The following is a 19,062-nucleotide window of genomic DNA, read 5'->3' on the forward strand; positions in this document are numbered from 1 at the left end:
CCGCATGAAACTCCGTGGATTAGCAGGAGGATTCCCGGACCTACAGAACGGGTTAGCGCGAGCATCATGCAGTGGTATCGGTACGAACATATTCAAAGCAAAAAAAAAAATGAGGATTTGCAAAGGGGTAACGATTGAAGTCGGGATGCAGCTTTGATCACTAGGATAGAGTATATCACAAGCGTTAGGCGATGAGTATTGGTTATTGACATACCTACCACACAGAGGCGTCTCAACGAGAGGAAACTGGGTGCGGTCCAAAGAACATGTGCTCGTTTTATACGCACGCGCCCGTCGAACTACGTGCCCATCGCGCATCGAATCCGCGGCCATTGGATTGCAGGATGTGACCATTTGCTGTTAAATTTGTATTCCTCTGACAGAAGGCCCTCGAAGCACTTGGACAAGGATTTGCTTCGGGTTCATTCGCTGCGCGTCGATTGGCTATCAGATTTCGGGGATGGAGTTTGAGGGCCATTTCCTCTAATATGCGTGGGGTGCTCGCCGCAGGATTGAGTGCGGTCGTGCTTGTGAAACGTGCAGATTGCATATTCTGGACCATGTGTCGCGGGCGGCGGAAACGATATATCGTCCCCGGCGTTGTACTTAAAACGCTCGTCAAGAGCCGTGAGTAGACGTCGAAAATCCTGTTTGAGATAGCTAGTCTGCTTCGGTAGGAACAGGCCCGAGTGCATCCCGAGTGCCACTGACCGTGTATCGCGCAGATTCTGCCAGGTGGTGGAGCACGATGCTGTTTTGCGGCGAGGTGAAGGCGACTGATATGAGGTGCTGTCAGTCCAGATCGAGACTTTGACCGACCGACGAGTGGATGATATGAGTCGGATCGGAAAGGGTGATTCAGAATTCCGCGGTTGAGTGCGTTGGACTCATATGCATGTAGTCCGGCGAGGGGCGAGCATGCATTCATGCAGAGCTTGCGCTTTGAAATGTGGGGGCCATCGAGTCGTGTTGGCATCGCCGACGCATATCAGATCTCGTCGCATGTGAATCAGATACTTAGTTATAGGTGGTGGTGGTGATGGTGGTGGATTGCAAACCACAGACACTCATTGGGTGTGCTATGTACGGGAAGTTACGTACTACTTGCACCAACTCTGTCCACCCACAGCCGTGAACGTCGCGTTTAAGCGCCTTGCATCGTCGCCACCCACAGCGGCCAGCGACCGGACAAGTACCGGCATCTCAATGGCCCCCGACGACGACGAGGACGTCGCCGTCTACGTGCCTGCAGGGCCGCTCACCCTCCCGCCCGAGCTGATCCTGCACATCCTCGCGCTCGCCCCGGTCACAGACGGCATCCGCCTCCTCCTCACCTGCCGCTCTCTCTCACTGCACCTCTCAGATCCCTCCGAGTCCCTCTGGATCGCCTACTGTGCGCGCTACGACCTCCGTTCGGTCGCCCACTTCCCCTCGCGCTCCTTCCGCACCGTCTACGCCGGCCTGCTGCACCCCTACGCCTGGCTCCTCGGCGCATGGGCGAACGACGCGCCCTTCCGCGGCAACGTCCTCCACTTCCGCCTCGACCTCGGCAGCACCCACGAGCCGGGCGGCATCGTCGGCGAAGTCTGGTGCTTCCCCCGCCCGGGCGACGACCCCGACGACTCGGACGACGACGACGACGACTTTGACCTTTCGCACCCGGAGCCGCCTCTCCTACAACGCGTGCTCAAAATCGCCTTTAGCGACCCTTGCGATGAAGACGCCACGCCCTGTACAGAAAACAGCAAAGCGACGATGTACTGTCACCTCCCCGATCTCGAGCTCTCGCACCCCTGCCGGCTGCACATCCGTCGCGCCCCGCCCCAACCGCGCACGCTCCAATTCCCCATCCGCACCCCGGCCGGCGCGACGCTCACCTACCCGATCCAGCACCCCGCCTTCCCGCCACACGCCTCCTCGCCCTGGATCGATCATTCCCGCCCGCTCCCTCCCTCCCTCGCCTCCGTCCCCACCTCCGACTACGACGACGACGCCCTCCTCTCCTTCTCCATCGCCTGCCCCTCCTCCGTCTGCACTCCCTACCACCAACCCCCCGCGCTCACCCTCCTCCCCGAGTCCGCGCGCTACTACCCCCTCTCCTCCACCCCCCACCCCTCCGGCGACCCGCGCTCGCCGGACACCCTCTCCGGCCTCTGGCTCGGCGCCTACGGCCCCCACGGCACGGAGCTCCTCCACCTCTCCCACTCCCCCGACGGCGTCCTCAGCGCGCACAAGATCGTCGGCGACCAAAACGTCCCCCGCGGCGTCGAGACCTGGTCCGCTTACCTCGCCTCCGGCCCCCTCGCGCCCCCCGTCCGCATCCCGGACCACCCCGAGCTCGACGACGACCGCTGCGCCGTCTACGAGGGCTCCGGCCGCGTTTCCATCACCGGCTTCCTGTGCGCATTATCTTTTCTTTTTCATCTAAAAAAACCCCCAAGAAAAGGAAAGAGAGAGCGATAGCTGATGGCGTTGGCGACGACAGGGATCAGGAAGACTACTTACCGGCGTACATCGCCATCCGGGACGCGGACACGATCGACGTCTGGTGGGGCCCGCTCGGGATGATGAGCCGCTGCGTCCGGTTCAAGGGCCAGTTCCGCGAGAAAAAGTAAAGAAGAAAAAAAAAGGTCATGATCGCGGTCCGTGTCCATTGCGAGGTCGGTTATAGTACACATTACGTCCCGCGGTTGGCTGGTATTTCTAGTCGCATCCTGGCATCTCCCCCGTAGATCCCATATTTCGTGTCCGGACGTAGAGCAATCCGTGATGGCTAGAGTCTACACCGACGGCGCCTGGGTCTGCTGCTATGAGGGGGTTTTTTAGACGCGGTACACGTGAGATCGAGCCTCAGCCATCGCAGGGGGAATCAGCACCTCTTCCTCGGACGACGGCGAAAAGTCGCCTTTCGCTTGCCTACGCGACCCTCGTCAGTACCTCATCGAAGAGCGACGTCGGAGGGGGGGGGGGTTAGGAAGAAGAGACGTACCTCGCCTTGCGCCGCTCGTAGATCACGACGGGCTTGACGTCGTTCATCTGCCTCAGGATCCAGCGGTAGGCGACCACGGTGATCACGACCGTGATGGCGACGACGACCCAGGAGATGATCTTGGTGTGCTTCGGGGTCGTGCCCGAGGCGTTGTCCGACTCCTCGGCGAGCATGCCGATCGCGATCAGCGCGAGCTGCTTCGGGAGCGAGAGCACGGCGGCGGCGAGGAAGATCCAAAAGCCGAGGCCGCAGGTCGAGTAGAGCGCGGTCGTCACTGCGGTTAGGAGGATCGTCAGAGAAAGGAGAGAAGAGGGAGGAGGAAGGGCAGGAACGCACCGTGGCCGGGAATGGCGCTGTACCGCGAGATGAGCGCGACCTTGAACCCGCCCTCGCGTACGACGCGGGCCAAGCACGCGTAGAATATCGTCTTCTTCTCGATCTTCTGCGCGCGGCCACGACAGAAAAACCGGAAGACGCTAATACAGTCGCGACATTAGCACTATACACGGGCCGAGCAAAAGGGATCATGACGTACACATAGTTGAGGCACTCGCCAGCGAGGGTGCCGGCGACGACGATGAGGAAGCCGATGCCGAGGCCCCAGATGATGCCGCATAGAACGGCGACGAGCTCGTGCCCGAAGAGCTATCACAAGGGGCGGGCAGTGCATGAGCATCACCGATTCCGGGCGATATCGGTAGCTAGAAGGTTACTTACGGGAGGGAAGGAGATGACGATGAGGATAGCGATGGGAATCAGCCAGCCAGCCGGTGTTCTAGATCACGAGGGACGTCAGCATCCATAGAACGATCCGGCATAATCACGCCAGATCTCCCGAGAGCGGGAAGTCAGGTCACGAAGGGGCAGCGCGGCAAGTTCCAAAAGTAAACCGTACCGTTTCATCCAATCCGAGAAGGGTTGGAGCGCGACGATGATCTGGTGCTCAAAGTGCGCGATGAGGATGGCGGCGACTATCACCAGTACGACCGCGATCACGATCACTGGGCAAACGACATCGGTATGGGGCGACCTCGACAAGCGCGCGTAAAGCAGAAGAAGGCGCGGTACTCACAGACGTTCTTCGGCTTCCTCCAGAACTCGGGGCGGCGAATCGCGCCGGGGTCCGTCATCGTATCGCGTGCGAGGTATGCGGCCTCGCTCGGTGTCGGGCTGGGGGTCATCGAGCGCGTGCCGGCAAGGGTTCGCTCATCGGCGCGTCCGCGCCCGGGATAGGTAGGTTGGTACATTGGGGGGTCATAGGGCGTCGGAGCGCCAGCGGGAGGATAGGACGTCGCGTAGGTGTTCATGGCCGGGGCGTGATAGGCCGTCGTCGGTACGGACGTGTAGCTCGTGGTAGCTGCCAGATTGGGCCGCTCGTGTCGTAGGAGGTGTTGGCACAGACGGACGCGTATCGGGTCGTTGGGTGCAAACGCGTCTCCGGTTGTGTTCTGTAGCTTTCGGAGGTACGTGGGGGGCCCAGGGGCGATAGGGATCAATCCCAGTGGCCGATAGCGTCGTATTTATTCATCTTGTCCGCGAGTCGCCTGCCTCTACCACCCCTTTCGCGCGCAGCGGCGGCAATCCAATCGCATAGCCGCTTCGATGCTTACTTGCTTCCCTCGCGCGTACAGCCATCCCCTGGACGCGGACCGCTCGGACGCGCTATCGCAAATGGTGCGTGCCGCGATCCCGTTTAGCCGTTTAACCGACTGTTGGGAGAACGTATTCAAACGGGCTGGTACCAGAAGACGAGGGTGGTGATGAGGTCGTGATCGGGTGCGTCTGATCCTTGCTTGTGATCGTGCGTATCAGGACGCGGCGGGTGGTTTTGGCGAGGACGAGGGGGTGAGCGTGGCGCAAGGCGGCCTTGCAGAAGGGTGATCGGCGCAACAGCACAGCCACCAATAAAGACGCACGGTCATCCCTTCGTTCTGATCGTGGGACAAAAGGCTGTGAGAGCGGCATTCACTGCCGAGCGCGTCCTCCGTCACAAGCACTCACTCCCCTCTACTCCCCTGTCCGTGTGTCGAGGCAAGAGGAGCGCAAGATAGGTTCGGATCATCGGATGGATATTAGGTAGTGTGGACAGATACGTCAGAGGCATTGCACGTGGAACGTTGAAACGGTAAGCGCGTAGTCTACCAGAGTCAACTCACCACGAACCACACTGGCATCCGCAGCACATCGGAACAATACCGGAGAGGTGTAGCGAGACCGTCCGCGGGGAGATATCATCACCGGACGCTCCAAGATCGCAGCGGGGGGATGAGTTGAAGACGAGTATGAACACAGCGTGGCACGCGATATGCTATTTTCGTTGGATCGACGCTCCGCGGCGCACTGACCGCAGGCAAGAAGCCTCTCCACCCTATATTACTCACTCACAGCACTGCGCACGACAAGACTATCGGGACCCGAGAGCTGACGATAGAGGCGCTTTCGAGGGCAGCACTACCACCATCAAACCACGACTCAACCACCCTATCCCCCACTGATGGGGGAACTGCGGTGACGCACTGGGCACCCCTAGTCGAAGTGTCCAATTCATGCGAGTACAGGCATCAACACGACCGGCGACCGTCATTGCCATATTTTCGACGCAGGATAGACGAGGGCTCCTACTAACTGCGGGGCGTAAGGACTTCAACCGTTGAGGATAGCATAGGGCAGAGGGGGGGACGATATGCCCAACACCAGCGAGATGTGATCTGAACAGAGCAAAGACGCGGATACTGTTCTCATCGAGATCGTCTTCACGCTTCTCCACAGAGCAGAGGAATATCACGGCGTCGAGGGGTACGTCCACTGCTTACGCAGGGCCAAGCCATGGGCCTCGGAAAGGGTTTCGAGTAACGGAGGGTCTGCCCCCTTGCGGGTGATCCTGTACCAGCCTCGAGATATACGGGCCGGCGGGCACGACATTTCGATGTACTTCGCCGCAGCAACTTCTTTGGCAACGAAGCGGAGCAACCACGAGTGGTCCTTGACGGGTTGCTCGGCCGGGGCCTTGTCCTCGTCTTGAGCGTCAGCGAGAGATATTCCAGCGAGGCAGACGCCATGTGTCCGGCGATTCGCATCTAAGACAGCAAAGTACGTGTTGATTTTTTTCGGGTAATTCTTTGCTAGGGGAGGCAAAAGAAGAGATGCTCACCAAGGACGCCATGAGCTCGAGCCAGTCCCGCGAGAGCACGGAGACGTCGAGAAAGCGGAGCTGATGCTGTGTGTCGGCGAGGAGCGCGAACACGCGCGTGTTGCTGGACGCGCGCAGGCTCGAGTACCCGAGCGCGAGTGCCGTCGGGCGCGTGCGCGAGAGAAGTTCCATGAACATCGCCTCGTACGCGGGGTCGCCGAACGGATCCGGGTGGCCGCCCGTGACGGGCGGTGGATCGATCCCGATGAAGCGCACCTCGCACGCGATCCCGAGGCTGCAGAGGCCCTGGATATTACCCACCAGCCGGTCCAGGATGGTCCACGGTAGGGAGGACCAGGCGGCGGGGAAGGCGTCGACGACGGACCAGTCGGCGCGGATCGTGAGCCGGCGCACGGCCGGGAAGGGCGCGAACCAGCGCTCGAGGACGGCGCTGCGCGTCGTGAGCTGCAGCTCGGACAGCGCGGGGCAGAGCACGCCGTCGAACTCGCGCTCGTCCGAGTGCGTCGGGGTGGAGAGGACGAGGGTGCGGAGCGTGGGCGCGATGGGCGCGAGGTAGGCGGAGGCGCGGACGGGCGGGGCGCGTACGTCTACTTGCGGTTGGCGGTGTAGGTCGAGGCGCTGTACCGTGCGCAGGCCGGAGACGAGGTCGAGCGCGCGAGGGCCGGCGTGCGTGAGCGTCAGGTTGAGCAGCCGCGGACGGCTTCGAAGGGCGGCGATGAGCTCCAAGCTCTCGTTGAGTACACGGTCAGCGTGCTCGATGGCTAGCGTCGTCAGGTTGTCCGCGCGAGCGAGGACGTCAGCGAGGAGGTCCGCGCCGAAGGAGATCGCGACGAGCGTCGCCATCGGGCCTTTCATCCATTGCATCGTAAGCGACGTGCGAAGGCGGAGGTGATGGACGTAGGGTATGCATAAAGGATGCAAAGTCATAAACTCGCAGAAGGCGTTTAGTTGAAGGGGCGTTCGCAGTACGACGGAGCTGCAGAGGGCGGGTATTGACATGTCGTAGACTGTCTTGCAACAGAGGGCCATGGCTTGAACATCTGTCGGTTCCAAAAATTTCAGTATGATTGAAATCACGTCAAAGCCTAGTTCGAGGAATGTCATCCTGCTCAGCAGTCAAAGAGTAGATAGAGATACAAAGACGATCGAAGCCACGGCGGGCATGCCGGAAGCAAACGTCGGCGTTCTCCTTTGATCACACTTTCGTCACCACCACGATGCCGAAGCACAACTGCATCCTCTCGCACGCCGCCGCCCTCCCAAGCTTGAAGAAACTCGCCGGCAAGCGCGTCGTGCTCGCCTCCAACAGTCCCAGAAGGCGGGAGATCCTCCGCACCTTCGTGCGTTGGTCCAGGGCTACGTAGCTTGCAGCAACACATCTCTCATGAACACAAGGGTCTCGAGCCGGAGATCGTTCCGTCAACGTTCGAGGAGAACCTGCCTGTTGGATCCTTCGAGGACATCCACGAGTATCCTGTGGCGACCGCGACCCAGAAGGCGGTAGAGGTGTACCAGCGTTTGCTGGTGAGCGCGGCGTTTGTTGTCGATATGCAACCGTTGCTGATCAGTCTGTGCAGGAAGAGAATCCGGACGATGCTCCGGACCTTGTCATAGCAGGTGCGTCTCTTTCCATGCCGCGAGGATCTCCTCTGATCAGAAATCACGCAGCCGACACCGTCGTCTTCACGCATGCTCCACCATCCACGTCGGACGCGACGTACGGAACGGATTCCGGGCCTCAGGACCTGTTGGAGAAACCTACGAGCAAGGAAGACAACATGCGCATGCTTCTCGACCTTAACGGTGGAATTTGCGAGGTCGTGACCGGCGTCACCTTAGGTGAGCGTAGTCTGGGACTTGCAGGAACATGAAGCTCAAACGGGTCGTGTGAAGTATATCCGACGTTGGTTGCTCCCGGATATGACATCAAGTATGACATGAAACCATTCGATGCAGAGTTGTATTCTCATGCCGTGACGTCCAGGTCCATAGACGAGCGCAGCCTCGTCTACTTTTCGGATAGCCCACAACATGTCTTGAAGGCGTACGTCGACAGCGGAGAAGGACTGGACCGCGCTGGCGGCTTTGCTATCCAAGTAAGATACTCGAGGCCTTCCTGAACCACAGACTGACGATTGATCTTCCCAGGGCCTTGGTGGCATGCTCATCCGCAAAGTCGATGGAGACTACAACAACGTCGTCGGCTTTCCCGCAGCCTCTTTCTTGCGCTTCCTGGAGCTTCTCGTAGACGAGGAGGACGACTTCTTGGCCGACTGAGCGCAAGTCGCGGACGTGTAATTGGTGACATCCAGGCGGTACTTGGACATCTGAACCTTCTATGCAAAGCTATAGATACTCTCGTTGGGCAATGGATGAGATGGATGCTACTCCACTAGGTCCGTATTGCATGTGCGATGGGTTGACTATAGCTTTTGAGCTCGAATCTTCGATCGCAAGAAATCTGAGATTAGGGCGTCCGGCTAATGCCGTGCCAGCTTACTTACGTAACACCCACGACTCCCTTGTCTTGTCCCTCCATATCCCTGTTGACTGTCCATGCCTTCGTCTGCACATCCTAGCGCGCGCCCACATACAGATGACTATCCATTACCTGCGCCGACTACGACTCGGCAATTGCGAAGCCGCAGTCGATCGCACATTAGTTCCCGCGCATCCAGCCTGACTTCAACGCGGTCGCAGGCCGGCTCAAGCACGAGTGCTCGCACCTTCACCACAAATCTTCCCCCGGCGCCACACCAACACGAACGCACAGGCACGCTCGCGAAGTCGAGTAAGGTCTCCGCGGCGAGACGAGGAAAGGGAAGGCGTCCGGCAGCGGCAGCAATGCGAGGGAGGGCTACGTCGCCGGTTGTACAGGAGGTGGAAGAGTTCCCGGACGGTTTTGGTGATGGTGCTGGTCCGAGTACATCGGAGGCAGTGGCGGGACCATCAGCAGTACTACCACCGGACACCGATACTCCCGCAGCATCGAAGCGGGGAAGGAAGAGGCCGAGAGCGGGAACGGGAGCGGGACGAGGGAGGCGTGCCTCGGAGGCACCGGCGGACCACAACGGATCAAGCTTGGGCGCGGCGGGACCGAGCACTGCTGCACCATTGTCTCCCGAGATAGAGACTGTCTCCCCGAAAGGCGCCAAACGTCGACGAAAGCAACCGAAAATGGAACCCGCCTCCTCTCCGCCTCCTCTTTCCCCGCAACCAGGGCCATCATCCTCGATCGAACTCCTCTCCCAAGAAACCGCGCCGCTCTCCCAAGCCACCGAGCCGCCCGCCACCCAGCCTCCTCCGGAAAGCCAACGCCGCGAGCCGGAGCCCCTCGGAGCGTACAGCTGTCCAATATGTTTCTCTCCGCCCACACGAGCGACTGTGACGCCATGTGGGCATGTTCTGTGCGGTGATGTGCGCCTCTGCTCGTTTTCTTGTAGAGCCGACTCCATACTCATGCATTTTCCAGTGCCTGTTTACTGCCATCAAGACCACCTTGCGACGAAACCAGGTCACTCCGATGGATCTGGCGCAAGCCGCAGCTGCGCGGTATGTCCTCCTCTCAGACGTTGCCTGTCAAGCTTCGTCTGATCGCATGCGTTTCATACCACAGATGCCCCGTATGCCGTGCTACCATCCCTGGCTGGGACGGGAGAGGCGGTGGTGTCATTGGCTTGAAGGCGAGGACGGTCTTGTCCCTCTAGCCCTTCATCGCATGGGACGGCTTTTGGGCGTCATCGGGCATGTCACACCTCTTGACGAGCTTCACACCGTCTGGCAATGCCACTAATCCCGAACGCGGATTTGACATTCGCTTCGCCTCGTTGCGACCCTGTCGCAGAAAGCTGGCCCACAAGGTTTCGTTACAGGGCATGGTTGCGATCCAACCGCTCCCATGTGTGGACCGGTCATCTCTGCGGACTGGGGACATCTATAGGCACTACTTGGCTAACACGCCTCTATCACGAAGAAACGTCAATGCCTCTTCTACGTCGCTGTCCAGATCATGGTTCCACAGCCAATCATATCGCCTCTGCAGATGTTCGTCGATCTTCGCGTAATCGTCCCCCATTGGACTCGCGAATTCGTAGATCTGGGGGATGTTGTGATATGCGATCAGCATAATTACCCTGTTGATTGTCTGATCCTGTAAACCCACGTCACCGCTTTCGCGCGAATGAATCTGCTGCCGCGATGCTCTCGGACGTCTGACGTGTTCGTATGCTTGAAGGAAGGCTGGAATATTATCCGCGGCACAAGACGGGTGCCCAAGGAGCTTTGAGAGGACGTAGACGTCTTCGATGGCCTGTCCTGCCCCAGCGCCGTTGTGAGGCAGACTAGCGTGCGCCTGAAGACACCAGGGCCTGTCAGTAACGCGCAGCGTTGAGTTAAGTGTAATCATTACCGAGTCTCCCAGGAGCGTAACGCGTCCCACCGTCCATCGTTCTAGAGGCAAGAGATCATGCAGAGCCCATTTTTCCGGTTTGTCCACAAGCTATCGGGGGGTCGGGGGGTCTCAGATGGTCAACGCACAATTTCATGATCCTGCAAGGCAAGACAAACCGAGAGGATAGCGTGCACCCTAGGATCCCATTCGGCATAATCGTCAAACATCTCTTGCCGTGTTACGGGCTTGACCCATGGCCCTTCCCAGACGCGCTCTTCAGGTGGCCGGGTGCGATCGCTCACAAACGCGACGATGTTCAATATCTTGCCGTGCTCGATAGGAAACATGACTATATGCTGTCGAAGAGTTCATATCGATCACCAATTGCAAGGTGGTCCTTGTGAACTCGCCTTGTCTCTTTCGAGGCACATACAGTGGCCTCTGACGAAGTCACCGGCCTCCGAAGCCGCCTTCTCGAGGTTCATGAGACCTCGATACGCGTACGTACCGGTGTATCGCACGCATGCACCCATCTCTTGCTGGAAGCTATCGCGTACCTAACGCATATATTCAACCTTGGTGTTCGAAACGATCAACAGTGGGTGGAAACACCAACCATACTCTTCACGCCATCGCATCCCAGCGCAATGTCGGCTTTGAACTGTATCGAATTCGACGAGTCCGGATGGACCGTGGTCAATCGTACATGTGGGGCTTGATCATCTCTGGATGATATGTTTTCGACAGAGATGACGCGGGACGAGAAGTGCGTCGAAACCGTTGGCGGCAGCCTTGCCAGAAGGCATTCCAAGAAACGCGCACTGAGACGCGTCGCAAGTGAGAAATCGCGATAACCCTTCCACAAGTGTTCCCGTTACCGGTGGACACTACCACGAGGGGCAGGATTCAGGACCTTCGTTGCTCAATGATTAGCAACTGATGAAACCGCGCATCTAGAAAAGCCGAAGTCTCACCTCTGAGATCGGCTCGCAATCCTTGCCGGACAAAAACGAGAACCACGGGTCCCCCGCCGGGGAGACATCAGCTATCTGCTCATAGTCGTCCCCGAGTCCCAGGAGATGAAGCGCATGTAACGCATTGGCACCAAAGCCGACCCCAGCACCTATTTCTGAGAACCTAGGAGTGTACGTGAGTCGATGAATGAATGGAGAGTATCCAGGAGCAGATACGTGCTTGGAAGCTTGTTCGAAGATATGCACATCGTAACCAGAGCGACCGAGCGCGATCGCTGCGCAGATGCCTCCAATCCCGCCGCCAATGATAGCGACCGTTATTCCCGATTTAGTTGACTCAGACATCGTCGAGGTCATGGTGGGGGTTGAGGAAGTTGAGGCAATCTAATGGCGTAGCGAGCGATAGCGCGCCATGGGCGATGAGGACCTTCTGCAAACGGGACCTGTTGGAGCCAGGAATATGCACGGAGTTCCCACTAACATGTCGGCAGAGGTGGCATTGTCCCAAAAATAAGAAAAGAAGGCCGTGGATGCTAATCGTGGCGGAAGAACCAAAGACGCGTCATGATTCGTTGAGTTATATGACGCGAGATGGACGTGCATAGACGCTTACGGACTAGTGCGTGCAGTTAACGAAGCATCTTGAGTTGTCCATGGACGCCGGGTGATGTTCGGGTCCGTATGGAAACGATGATCTGTTTGGGGCACAGTCAAGCTCAGTGGACGCGAGGTGCATATTGAGCACAGAGAGAAGGCACGACCTCGCGCTAATGCGTCTAATTCTCATGTGTCCCACAGGTCTCCATACCCATATTCGGCGACATGTGAACACGCCGTAATCGCCCGTGAGATACTCTTCGCTGCCTGCGATCCGCTCAGTCGTAACCTGGGCATGGTAATCGCAAGCGGTAGCGCTCAGAAGACTCCACTGGAGACGTCCACTCACAGAATCCCAAGGTTCAGGCATGATTGCATGGAACATACAGTGTCTAGGTGACAATCACGCCTTTCTTACGCAAAGAAGATAACGCATACTCCACGTCGTGGTCCAAGTTGTGATCCCAAATCCACGAGTAGCGGTCCCGAAGGTGGAAATCGATCTTCGTGAGATCGTCACCGAGGGGGCTGGCGAATTCGTATATCTGCATCGTACAATCAGGTCAGCGACCCGCGCTTCAACGACGTAGTAAGCAAGAGAAAAGGTGAAGATATCGGGGCTTCGCCACCATGATAGAGACAACGCAGGGCGACTTACATCACCACTTTCCCGGCAATGAATCTGCTGGTAGGATGCCCTTGGACGACGGACGTCTTCATAAGCTTGCAGGAAGTCCGGAATGGTCTCGGCATTGCAAGCAGGATGTTCGAAAAGCTTCGCAAGAACGTAAGCATCCTCGATCGCCTGGCCTGCCCCGGCACCATTGTGAGGCATGCTGGCGTGAGCCTGCAGAACAAATGTGAGCAGTGCACCCGGAATCAGGAATCAGGTGGGTGCCCTTACAGAGTCGCCAAGTAGTGTTACTCGTCCTACTGTCCATCGATCAAGTATGGACAGATCATGTAATGCCCATACCTCAGGCTTGTCTATGAGCTGGGGGACTTGAGATCAACCACGCAGCGACGCAGTTTCGGAGAGACGACGTACAGACAGAGCAATGCGAAGCCTGGGGTCCCAGCCCCGAAAATCTCGGTCCATCTGTTCATGAGAGGCGGGTTTGACCCACGGTCCTTCCCATACTCGCTCATTGACATCGACCGAACGGTCGGTCACAAAAGTGACGATATTCAGCACTTTGCCGTGGTCGATCGGAAAGAGCACAGCATGCTGTCGAGACCTCTGTCAGCGTCGAAAAGACAGAGTGGCTGGAAACATGACTGTATCGCCTACCTTGTCCTTCCCCATCCACATTGCCGGTTGCCGCATGATCTCTCCTGTTTGCTCCACCGCTTTCTTCATATCCACGAGCCCACGGTACGCATAGCTACCAGAGTACAGGATACGGCCACCCATCTCGCTATGAAAGCTGTCACGAACCTATGAACCGCATGTGTATGCATCAGAGTGTCATGTTGTGATTGCACATGGGCTTACGACGCTCTTCACGCCATCGCACCCGATAACAGCGCTCGCTTCGAACCATTCGGTACTGGTGGAGTTCGCAGTCATGATGCTGAGACATGCCCGAGATGGCGTTCCATTGCCATCGTCCACGTTACGGACTTCGGTGACCCGCGTCGAGAAATGGGTGGTTACGTTGGAGGGCATATGCTGCAAGAGACAGTCGAGGAAGCGAGCTCTGCCAGACGGTCAGCACATGAGGGCCACCGAATCGCGCTCCTTGCTTACCGGTGAACATTGCCTCGACGTCCGTGCATGGGAACCTGACCGTAGTTCAGCACACTGCTATCCTGGAAGTATGCTGTTAGCTTACGGAGGTTACGACATCGCCCTTGTCCCATGTCAGAAACGTGAACCACGGAGCATATGGTTCGCTCATGTCCGCAATTTTCTCGTAGTCCTCGCCCAGTCCCATCGCATGCAAAGTGCGAACACCATTTCCTCCAACGCCAACGCCCGCGCCGATTTCAGAGAACCTGGAAACTAGATTGAGTCCGAGGTGATCCTGAAGATGACGCTGATGACTTACTGGGGAGCCTGCTCGAATATATGCACATCGTAGCCGATGCGACCGAGCCCGATGGCCGCGCATATACCACCGATGCCACCTCCTACAATCGCAATGACGACCTTAGATCTTTCTGACATGGTCGAATCACGACGCCCCGTTGTCTAAGAGCGTGTTCAGCGAGCTGCGGGAATGCAGATATGTGAATCCGCTACGACTGTCGAGCTCACCTATTTAACAACTGCGGCAACATACGGGATGTGGTAAGGATGACATAGCATCGCATTCAGGTGTTGTCATCATGAGATAGACTGAACGGGTGCGGAAGCAGTTATTTGGGGAAAGAAGGGCAGCATTTTCGGCAGCGGGGTGCCGTTGTGAACGTCGGGCCATAGTGCCTCGCACGCAGCGCGGAGACGAGGTTGGCAACTGAAGAGCACCTATTTTTCGAGCAAGGGCACTCAAGTCCCATTCTGACCGATGCTGAAGGTGTTTGATCCACTAACACTTGCAAGCTGCTTCGTGACCAAGGGAAATGAATGTACACCGTGGGCGAATGAATCATGTTCCCAAAGTGTTCAATCCACACGGTAGCAGATTAGTCGGACCCAGAGTGATCTTGCGATGAAGACTACTGAAGGCGGTCCAAAGTAGACGACCATGAGGGCGTCGCGGGTTGGTCGACTCAGTTCTCACGCGGTCATGTGAGGCTCGCTCCCCCACCTTGTCGTCATTCTCTGCGGCGACCACGACGCCGAGTGGAACGGCGGCGACAAAGGCGAAGCAACTGGATCCTTGAAAACCCAGCTACAGCGTGGAAGTCTCAAAGTTGAAGTCGCAAACGAGATCCTGCTCTGTGAGCGATCACGACTCTCCAGCCTGACGCGATTTGAGACGGATGATTCAGGATTCAAGGAGGTCTGCGGCGCAGGTCAATCAGCTACAGCCGTAACTTGTGCTTCGATCAGAGCGCGCGCTTATAGTCAGCCTTGTAGGTCATAAATTTCCGAGTATCGATCGCCGTGGTCTGGTAATGACGACCATGCATTCACAGCTACCTTCCATATACCCGTGAACTCGAAGTCTCAGTGCATACACCCACCTCAAGGTCTCTACCCCTGCGATGGCTGCAACTGCTACCGCGAACGGGGTGAACCCGATTTCGTCACCCGTACCCGCTACGCCTCCACCTTCATCGCGACCTCTACCGTCGCCTTCCTTCCCTCTCGTCAGCCCCAAGAAGCACGAGCCGAATCCGCATCCATACGCCATCAAGACAACGTCTACCGCGCTCCTCTCCCGAGCAAACTCTTCCGGACACACTAACCAGAGCCGCCATTACTACGTCCCGCTTTCACCAAGTCCGACCAACAGCTCGCTCAGCACCGGTTCGCGAGGCCGGAAGTCGAGCGATGACTTCGGAAAGGGGCATAAACATTCAAAGAGCTTGAACGACGAGAAGCCGCGACCGCTACCTACCCCTCCGCGCGCTCTTCCGACGCCGCCGCCACGAAGTTCTTCCTCGCTCTCGAATCACTCCAATTCCAGCGACGTCGGTTTCGTGGACGCGCAAGTCGATGACAACTGGACACCTCCTCGCAGGACTCGCCGTGCCGAGACCCTTCCAACCTTACCGAACACCACCCCCGCCGCCGACATCCCTTACCTCGATCTTCCCGCCAACCCGAAATTGTGGACCCCCAGCCAACTCGGCTCTTACCTCAGCGCCGCTCTACGCGTACGCTCGGGTGGCCAGGATGCGCTGCCTCAAGCCGTGGCGCGCGACATCGCCGCGTTCGTTCGTCAAGCTCGTATCGGCGGGCGGGTTTTCCTTCGGTTGAACGAAGGAGATCTGGAAGAGTGCGTCCTATCGATGTTTCTTGCGCACTCATTCACCTGATATATCTGTACAGGATGGGCGTGAATCAGCTGTGGCGAAGCGCGCTCCTCGCCGCCGCCAGGGCACTACGCGCGGACGCCGTCAAGGGTCGAATATGGGGCCCGGACGCCGACGCCTCATCCCCGCTCTTCCCCTTGTTCTCTCCATCTGCTTCCTCTGAGAATTTGCTGAGCTCCAACGGCTCCAAGGACATCCTATCTTCCCCGGAACGCATGAGCGAGGCCGGCTTGGACGATGAAGAACGCGCGGAGCGTCGTCGGGTCCGCCGCGAGGGGCGGGTTAGTCGCATCGTGCAGAGCCTCGAGAGCCGGCGAAGTGAGAGCGGTAGCGAGTTGGGCAGCGAAAGCGGTAGCGATGTCGGCTCCGTTCATGGTGACCATGAAATTTCGTACTCGCCTCCCGATGTTTTCGCGCCGATCTCCCGTGCCCGACAGGATGACGGGGAAGACCAGGAACCTACGATGGAGGAGCTCCTTGCTAATTCGGCCACTGGATCCTGGGGCGCTCGTGCATGGGAGGAGATGGACGCCGCCCCGGGAGCCACCATGAAGCACGTCGACGTACCGGAGCCAGAGCTGGATTTGGCCGGCATGGAGACGATTGTGCCTTCGCACTCTGGTGGTTCGGGCAAGTCAAAGGGCAGCGGCGGGCTGAAAGGCGGCAAGGCGCGAGATGAGCGACGCGTAGTCACAGCTATCTTCTCTCCGGAGGAGCATGGTCAAGGCGGGAATGACGCGACGGTGTCAACGGGGGCTGAAGACGATCGACGACTGCCGACGGGGGCTGAAGATGACGGACCAGTGCAACGGCTTCAGGCCGAGCTGGACGCTACGCATGGCCTGGTGGACGACCTCCGGCGAAGGCTGGAGCTGCTCGAGGCCCGCATCACCGCTGCGGAAGATGGGGAATCCGTTCGTGTCAAGGAGTTGGAGGCCAAGCTGGAAGAGGAACGTTTGGCCAAGGAGGAGGCACTCACTCGTGCGATTGAACTCGCAGAAACCCTCGACTCGGAGCGACGCGAGAGGGAGAAGTCCATTGCCGAGCAGGAGGAGAAGAGCTCGGCCCACGACCTAGAGGAGCAGAACAAGAAAGACGCGGTGGTCAGCTCGCGTGATGTCCACCTTAGGCGCGGCCGGGAGTTAGCTGGGAAGCTTCGGGACGAACTCCAGTTGCCGTCGATGTCGCAGCTGCCGTCATACGTCCTCCTGGTTGGCTTTGGGGTGTGCGTGGTAGCACTCCGGGTCGTCTTCCGCAAGATGGTCATGGCCGGTCGGGGAACGCGATAATCTCACCTCCTCCATACGATCTCGACATCCCCAGCATGCCTCGCAGAACACTGACACACACGATATGTCGCTACCCCACAGGGCTCTCGGTTCTTCCGTTTCATGAGACCCCCCCCTTCGCATTTAATCTACGTGCATTGTATTCTTCGCCTAGCATTGCTTTCTCGTGCTTTTCATCTACGTTACGATCCCTTACGGCGTTTACGACCATTTACGACTCTTACTTAGTCTGGCTTGCTCCTGTCCAACACCTTGCCTACCGCGGTTTCTGCTTGTGTCCGTGATTTTCTTTACCTTCTTGGCCTCGGCTTCAAGAACGTCTCGCACGTGTTTAGGACTAACGTCGAATTGCGACTTCGCCGCTGTTGCGGCTTTGTACCATCTTCTCGAATTCTAGTCCCAAGAGATGGTCGCGCCTTATGATCTACGTGACTGTCGGTGAACCTCATCCGGACGAAGTAGGGGTGGAACCCGCGGCTTGGATCGTGATTACGTCCAAGCGCCGTGCGCAGTTTTCATATTAATGACCCGTCGACGCCTGGGGCGAGGAGCCAGTTATACTCACTCCGGAATATTGACGAACCGTGTAAGTCGACGTGTTCCCATCGTTTCAAGTCATATATCACGCATCGACAAAAGTCTAGCCAGTCTAATTATGCAGAAGCGAGAATGTGCTTCCTCTCGCATCAGAAGGCCCAGACGGATTCGGGGTGCACCAGCCCTACCTACGGTTGAAACGTTGACCTACCATGATGATAGTGATGCACACGAACAGGTGAATGGTGAGTTCGGCGCTGAGATGTTCCGATGCTTCATGGGGATGTGCGTGCTCGATAGTACGCAGGAACCTGTTATGCGGCAGACCGTGGTCTTGTACGATCCGGATGGCCAACGAAATCCCGTATGATAATAACACGGTCGGTACCCCGAGGGCGCTTCCGATGTCACGAGTACGATAGCGATATGTAAGGACAGGTCAGTCGTGGCACGCAGTCGAGTGTCTCTGAGCCTCCAGCGGACCATCAGACACGATTGGTCGGGTTTGGAATCAATGCCTGCAGCTTTGTCGGCGTTTTGTTGCGATGCGGCCATGTATCACTAATATGGCCCTAGGTTCGCGTTGAGAAAACGCAGTGCAGGAATACACACCCCGGATTAGCCGTTTCACCGCTAAATTCGTCCGCAGGACCCTGGTTTTGTGCGGACGGAATCAATTTTGCTTGTTTGGCGAGCGGATAGGTCAGCGATGCGACCTTCCATCCGCACAATGTAAGCAGAAGCTGTCACGGTAAATTATTCGTCCTGAGACAAGCAATGGCGAAGCCGTGACTCACGGGAACGATGAAGGGATCTTACGTGACTTCTACATTTTGCCGGAGGACCGTGGAAAGCGCGGCGAACACGAAACTAACGAAACGCACCGAAGTGCCTACAAGATAGCCTGTCCCATCTCGTCCGTGAAAGGCAAGGCTGTACGGCTCCGGTGAACTCTGAGGCCTGAGGAACCGTGTCCTACGGTACCGAGCTCCGAAGGCTGAGCGATGATTGGAGCGCGCGACGCATGGGACTGCGGTCGACGCGATGAGCAACAGTGTCTGACAGTCGCAGGTAGCAGGCTTGGGAAAGGTGCGGCTGCATACACCGATGATCCTTGCGTAGTAGCGCCTACGAAGATGCGCATAGGGTATAGACTCTTACCCTCGTGTTCCACTGGCATTGGGAAAGCTCGTGTCATCCAGTGGTCA

General features: G+C 57.9%; 7 protein-coding genes across 7 annotated transcripts; 3 read left to right on the forward strand and 4 right to left on the reverse strand.

Annotated features, from left to right (window-relative positions):
- Window positions 1-1,206: 1,206 nt before the first annotated feature.
- Window positions 1,207-2,615, forward strand: PUNSTDRAFT_146704 (uncharacterized protein; the record flags this gene model as incomplete). Its single annotated transcript, XM_007388650.1, has 2 exons — window positions 1,207-2,399; window positions 2,486-2,615. 2 exons carry the CDS (start codon window positions 1,207-1,209, stop codon window positions 2,613-2,615), a joined length of 1,323 nt encoding a protein of 440 aa, XP_007388712.1.
- A 355-nt stretch (window positions 2,616-2,970) lies between these two features.
- PUNSTDRAFT_77185 (uncharacterized protein) lies at window positions 2,971-3,461 on the reverse strand (the record flags this gene model as incomplete). Its single annotated transcript, XM_007388651.1, has 2 exons — window positions 2,971-3,263; window positions 3,326-3,461. Coding segments are annotated over 2 exons (429 nt in total), but the record flags the coding sequence as incomplete, so codon positions are not given.
- Window positions 3,462-5,770: 2,309 nt separating this feature from the next.
- PUNSTDRAFT_146706 (uncharacterized protein) lies at window positions 5,771-7,169 on the reverse strand (the record flags this gene model as incomplete). Its single annotated transcript, XM_007388652.1, has 2 exons — window positions 5,771-6,001; window positions 6,141-7,169. 2 exons carry the CDS (start codon window positions 7,167-7,169, stop codon window positions 5,771-5,773), a joined length of 1,260 nt encoding a protein of 419 aa, XP_007388714.1.
- Window positions 7,170-7,357: 188 nt separating this feature from the next.
- PUNSTDRAFT_128510 (Maf/Ham1) lies at window positions 7,358-8,503 on the forward strand (the record flags this gene model as incomplete). The annotated part of the gene is made up of 7 exons (XM_007388653.1): window positions 7,358-7,480; window positions 7,536-7,664; window positions 7,718-7,757; window positions 7,809-7,979; window positions 8,034-8,070; window positions 8,125-8,236; window positions 8,289-8,503. The coding sequence occupies 7 exons, from the start codon at window positions 7,358-7,360 to the stop codon at window positions 8,415-8,417; spliced, it is 741 nt and encodes a 246-aa protein (XP_007388715.1). The 3' UTR covers window positions 8,418-8,503.
- Window positions 8,504-8,690: 187 nt separating this feature from the next.
- On the reverse strand, window positions 8,691-11,849 carry PUNSTDRAFT_123020 (FAD/NAD(P)-binding domain-containing protein; the record flags this gene model as incomplete). The annotated part of the gene is made up of 11 exons (XM_007388654.1): window positions 8,691-9,557; window positions 9,613-9,692; window positions 9,757-10,236; window positions 10,303-10,491; window positions 10,549-10,638; window positions 10,707-10,886; window positions 10,977-11,087; window positions 11,147-11,351; window positions 11,409-11,443; window positions 11,505-11,667; window positions 11,725-11,849. 9 exons carry the CDS (start codon window positions 11,847-11,849, stop codon window positions 10,084-10,086), a joined length of 1,251 nt encoding a protein of 416 aa, XP_007388716.1. The 3' UTR covers window positions 8,691-9,557; window positions 9,613-9,692; window positions 9,757-10,083.
- A 644-nt stretch (window positions 11,850-12,493) lies between these two features.
- On the reverse strand, window positions 12,494-14,271 carry PUNSTDRAFT_138973 (FAD/NAD(P)-binding domain-containing protein; the record flags this gene model as incomplete). The annotated part of the gene is made up of 9 exons (XM_007388655.1): window positions 12,494-12,646; window positions 12,760-12,948; window positions 13,006-13,095; window positions 13,150-13,329; window positions 13,393-13,539; window positions 13,597-13,801; window positions 13,852-13,886; window positions 13,937-14,099; window positions 14,153-14,271. 9 exons carry the CDS (start codon window positions 14,269-14,271, stop codon window positions 12,494-12,496), a joined length of 1,281 nt encoding a protein of 426 aa, XP_007388717.1.
- Window positions 14,272-14,880: 609 nt separating this feature from the next.
- On the forward strand, window positions 14,881-17,562 carry PUNSTDRAFT_146710 (uncharacterized protein). Its single transcript, XM_007388656.1, has 4 exons — window positions 14,881-14,987; window positions 15,039-15,122; window positions 15,186-15,991; window positions 16,045-17,562. Exons 3-4 carry the CDS (start codon window positions 15,255-15,257, stop codon window positions 17,315-17,317), a joined length of 2,010 nt encoding a protein of 669 aa, XP_007388718.1. The 5' UTR covers window positions 14,881-14,987; window positions 15,039-15,122; window positions 15,186-15,254; the 3' UTR covers window positions 17,318-17,562.
- Window positions 17,563-19,062: the final 1,500 nt, after the last annotated feature.

This window comes from Punctularia strigosozonata, assembly GCF_000264995.1.
Source record: "Punctularia strigosozonata HHB-11173 SS5 unplaced genomic scaffold PUNSTscaffold_20, whole genome shotgun sequence".
NCBI classification, from domain to species: domain Eukaryota; kingdom Fungi; phylum Basidiomycota; class Agaricomycetes; order Corticiales; family Punctulariaceae; genus Punctularia; species Punctularia strigosozonata.

What these genes read in the sequence shown, in the direction of transcription:
- PUNSTDRAFT_146710 (XM_007388656.1), top strand. Translation starts at nt 15,255, where the DNA reads ATGGCTGCAACTGCTACCGCGAACGGGGTGAACCCGATTTCGTCACCC. An exon ending in AACGAAGGAGATCTGGAAGA is followed by an intron (nt 15,992 to 16,044) that starts GTGCGTCCTATC and finishes ATATCTGTACAG; the next exon opens with GATGGGCGTGAATCAGCTGT.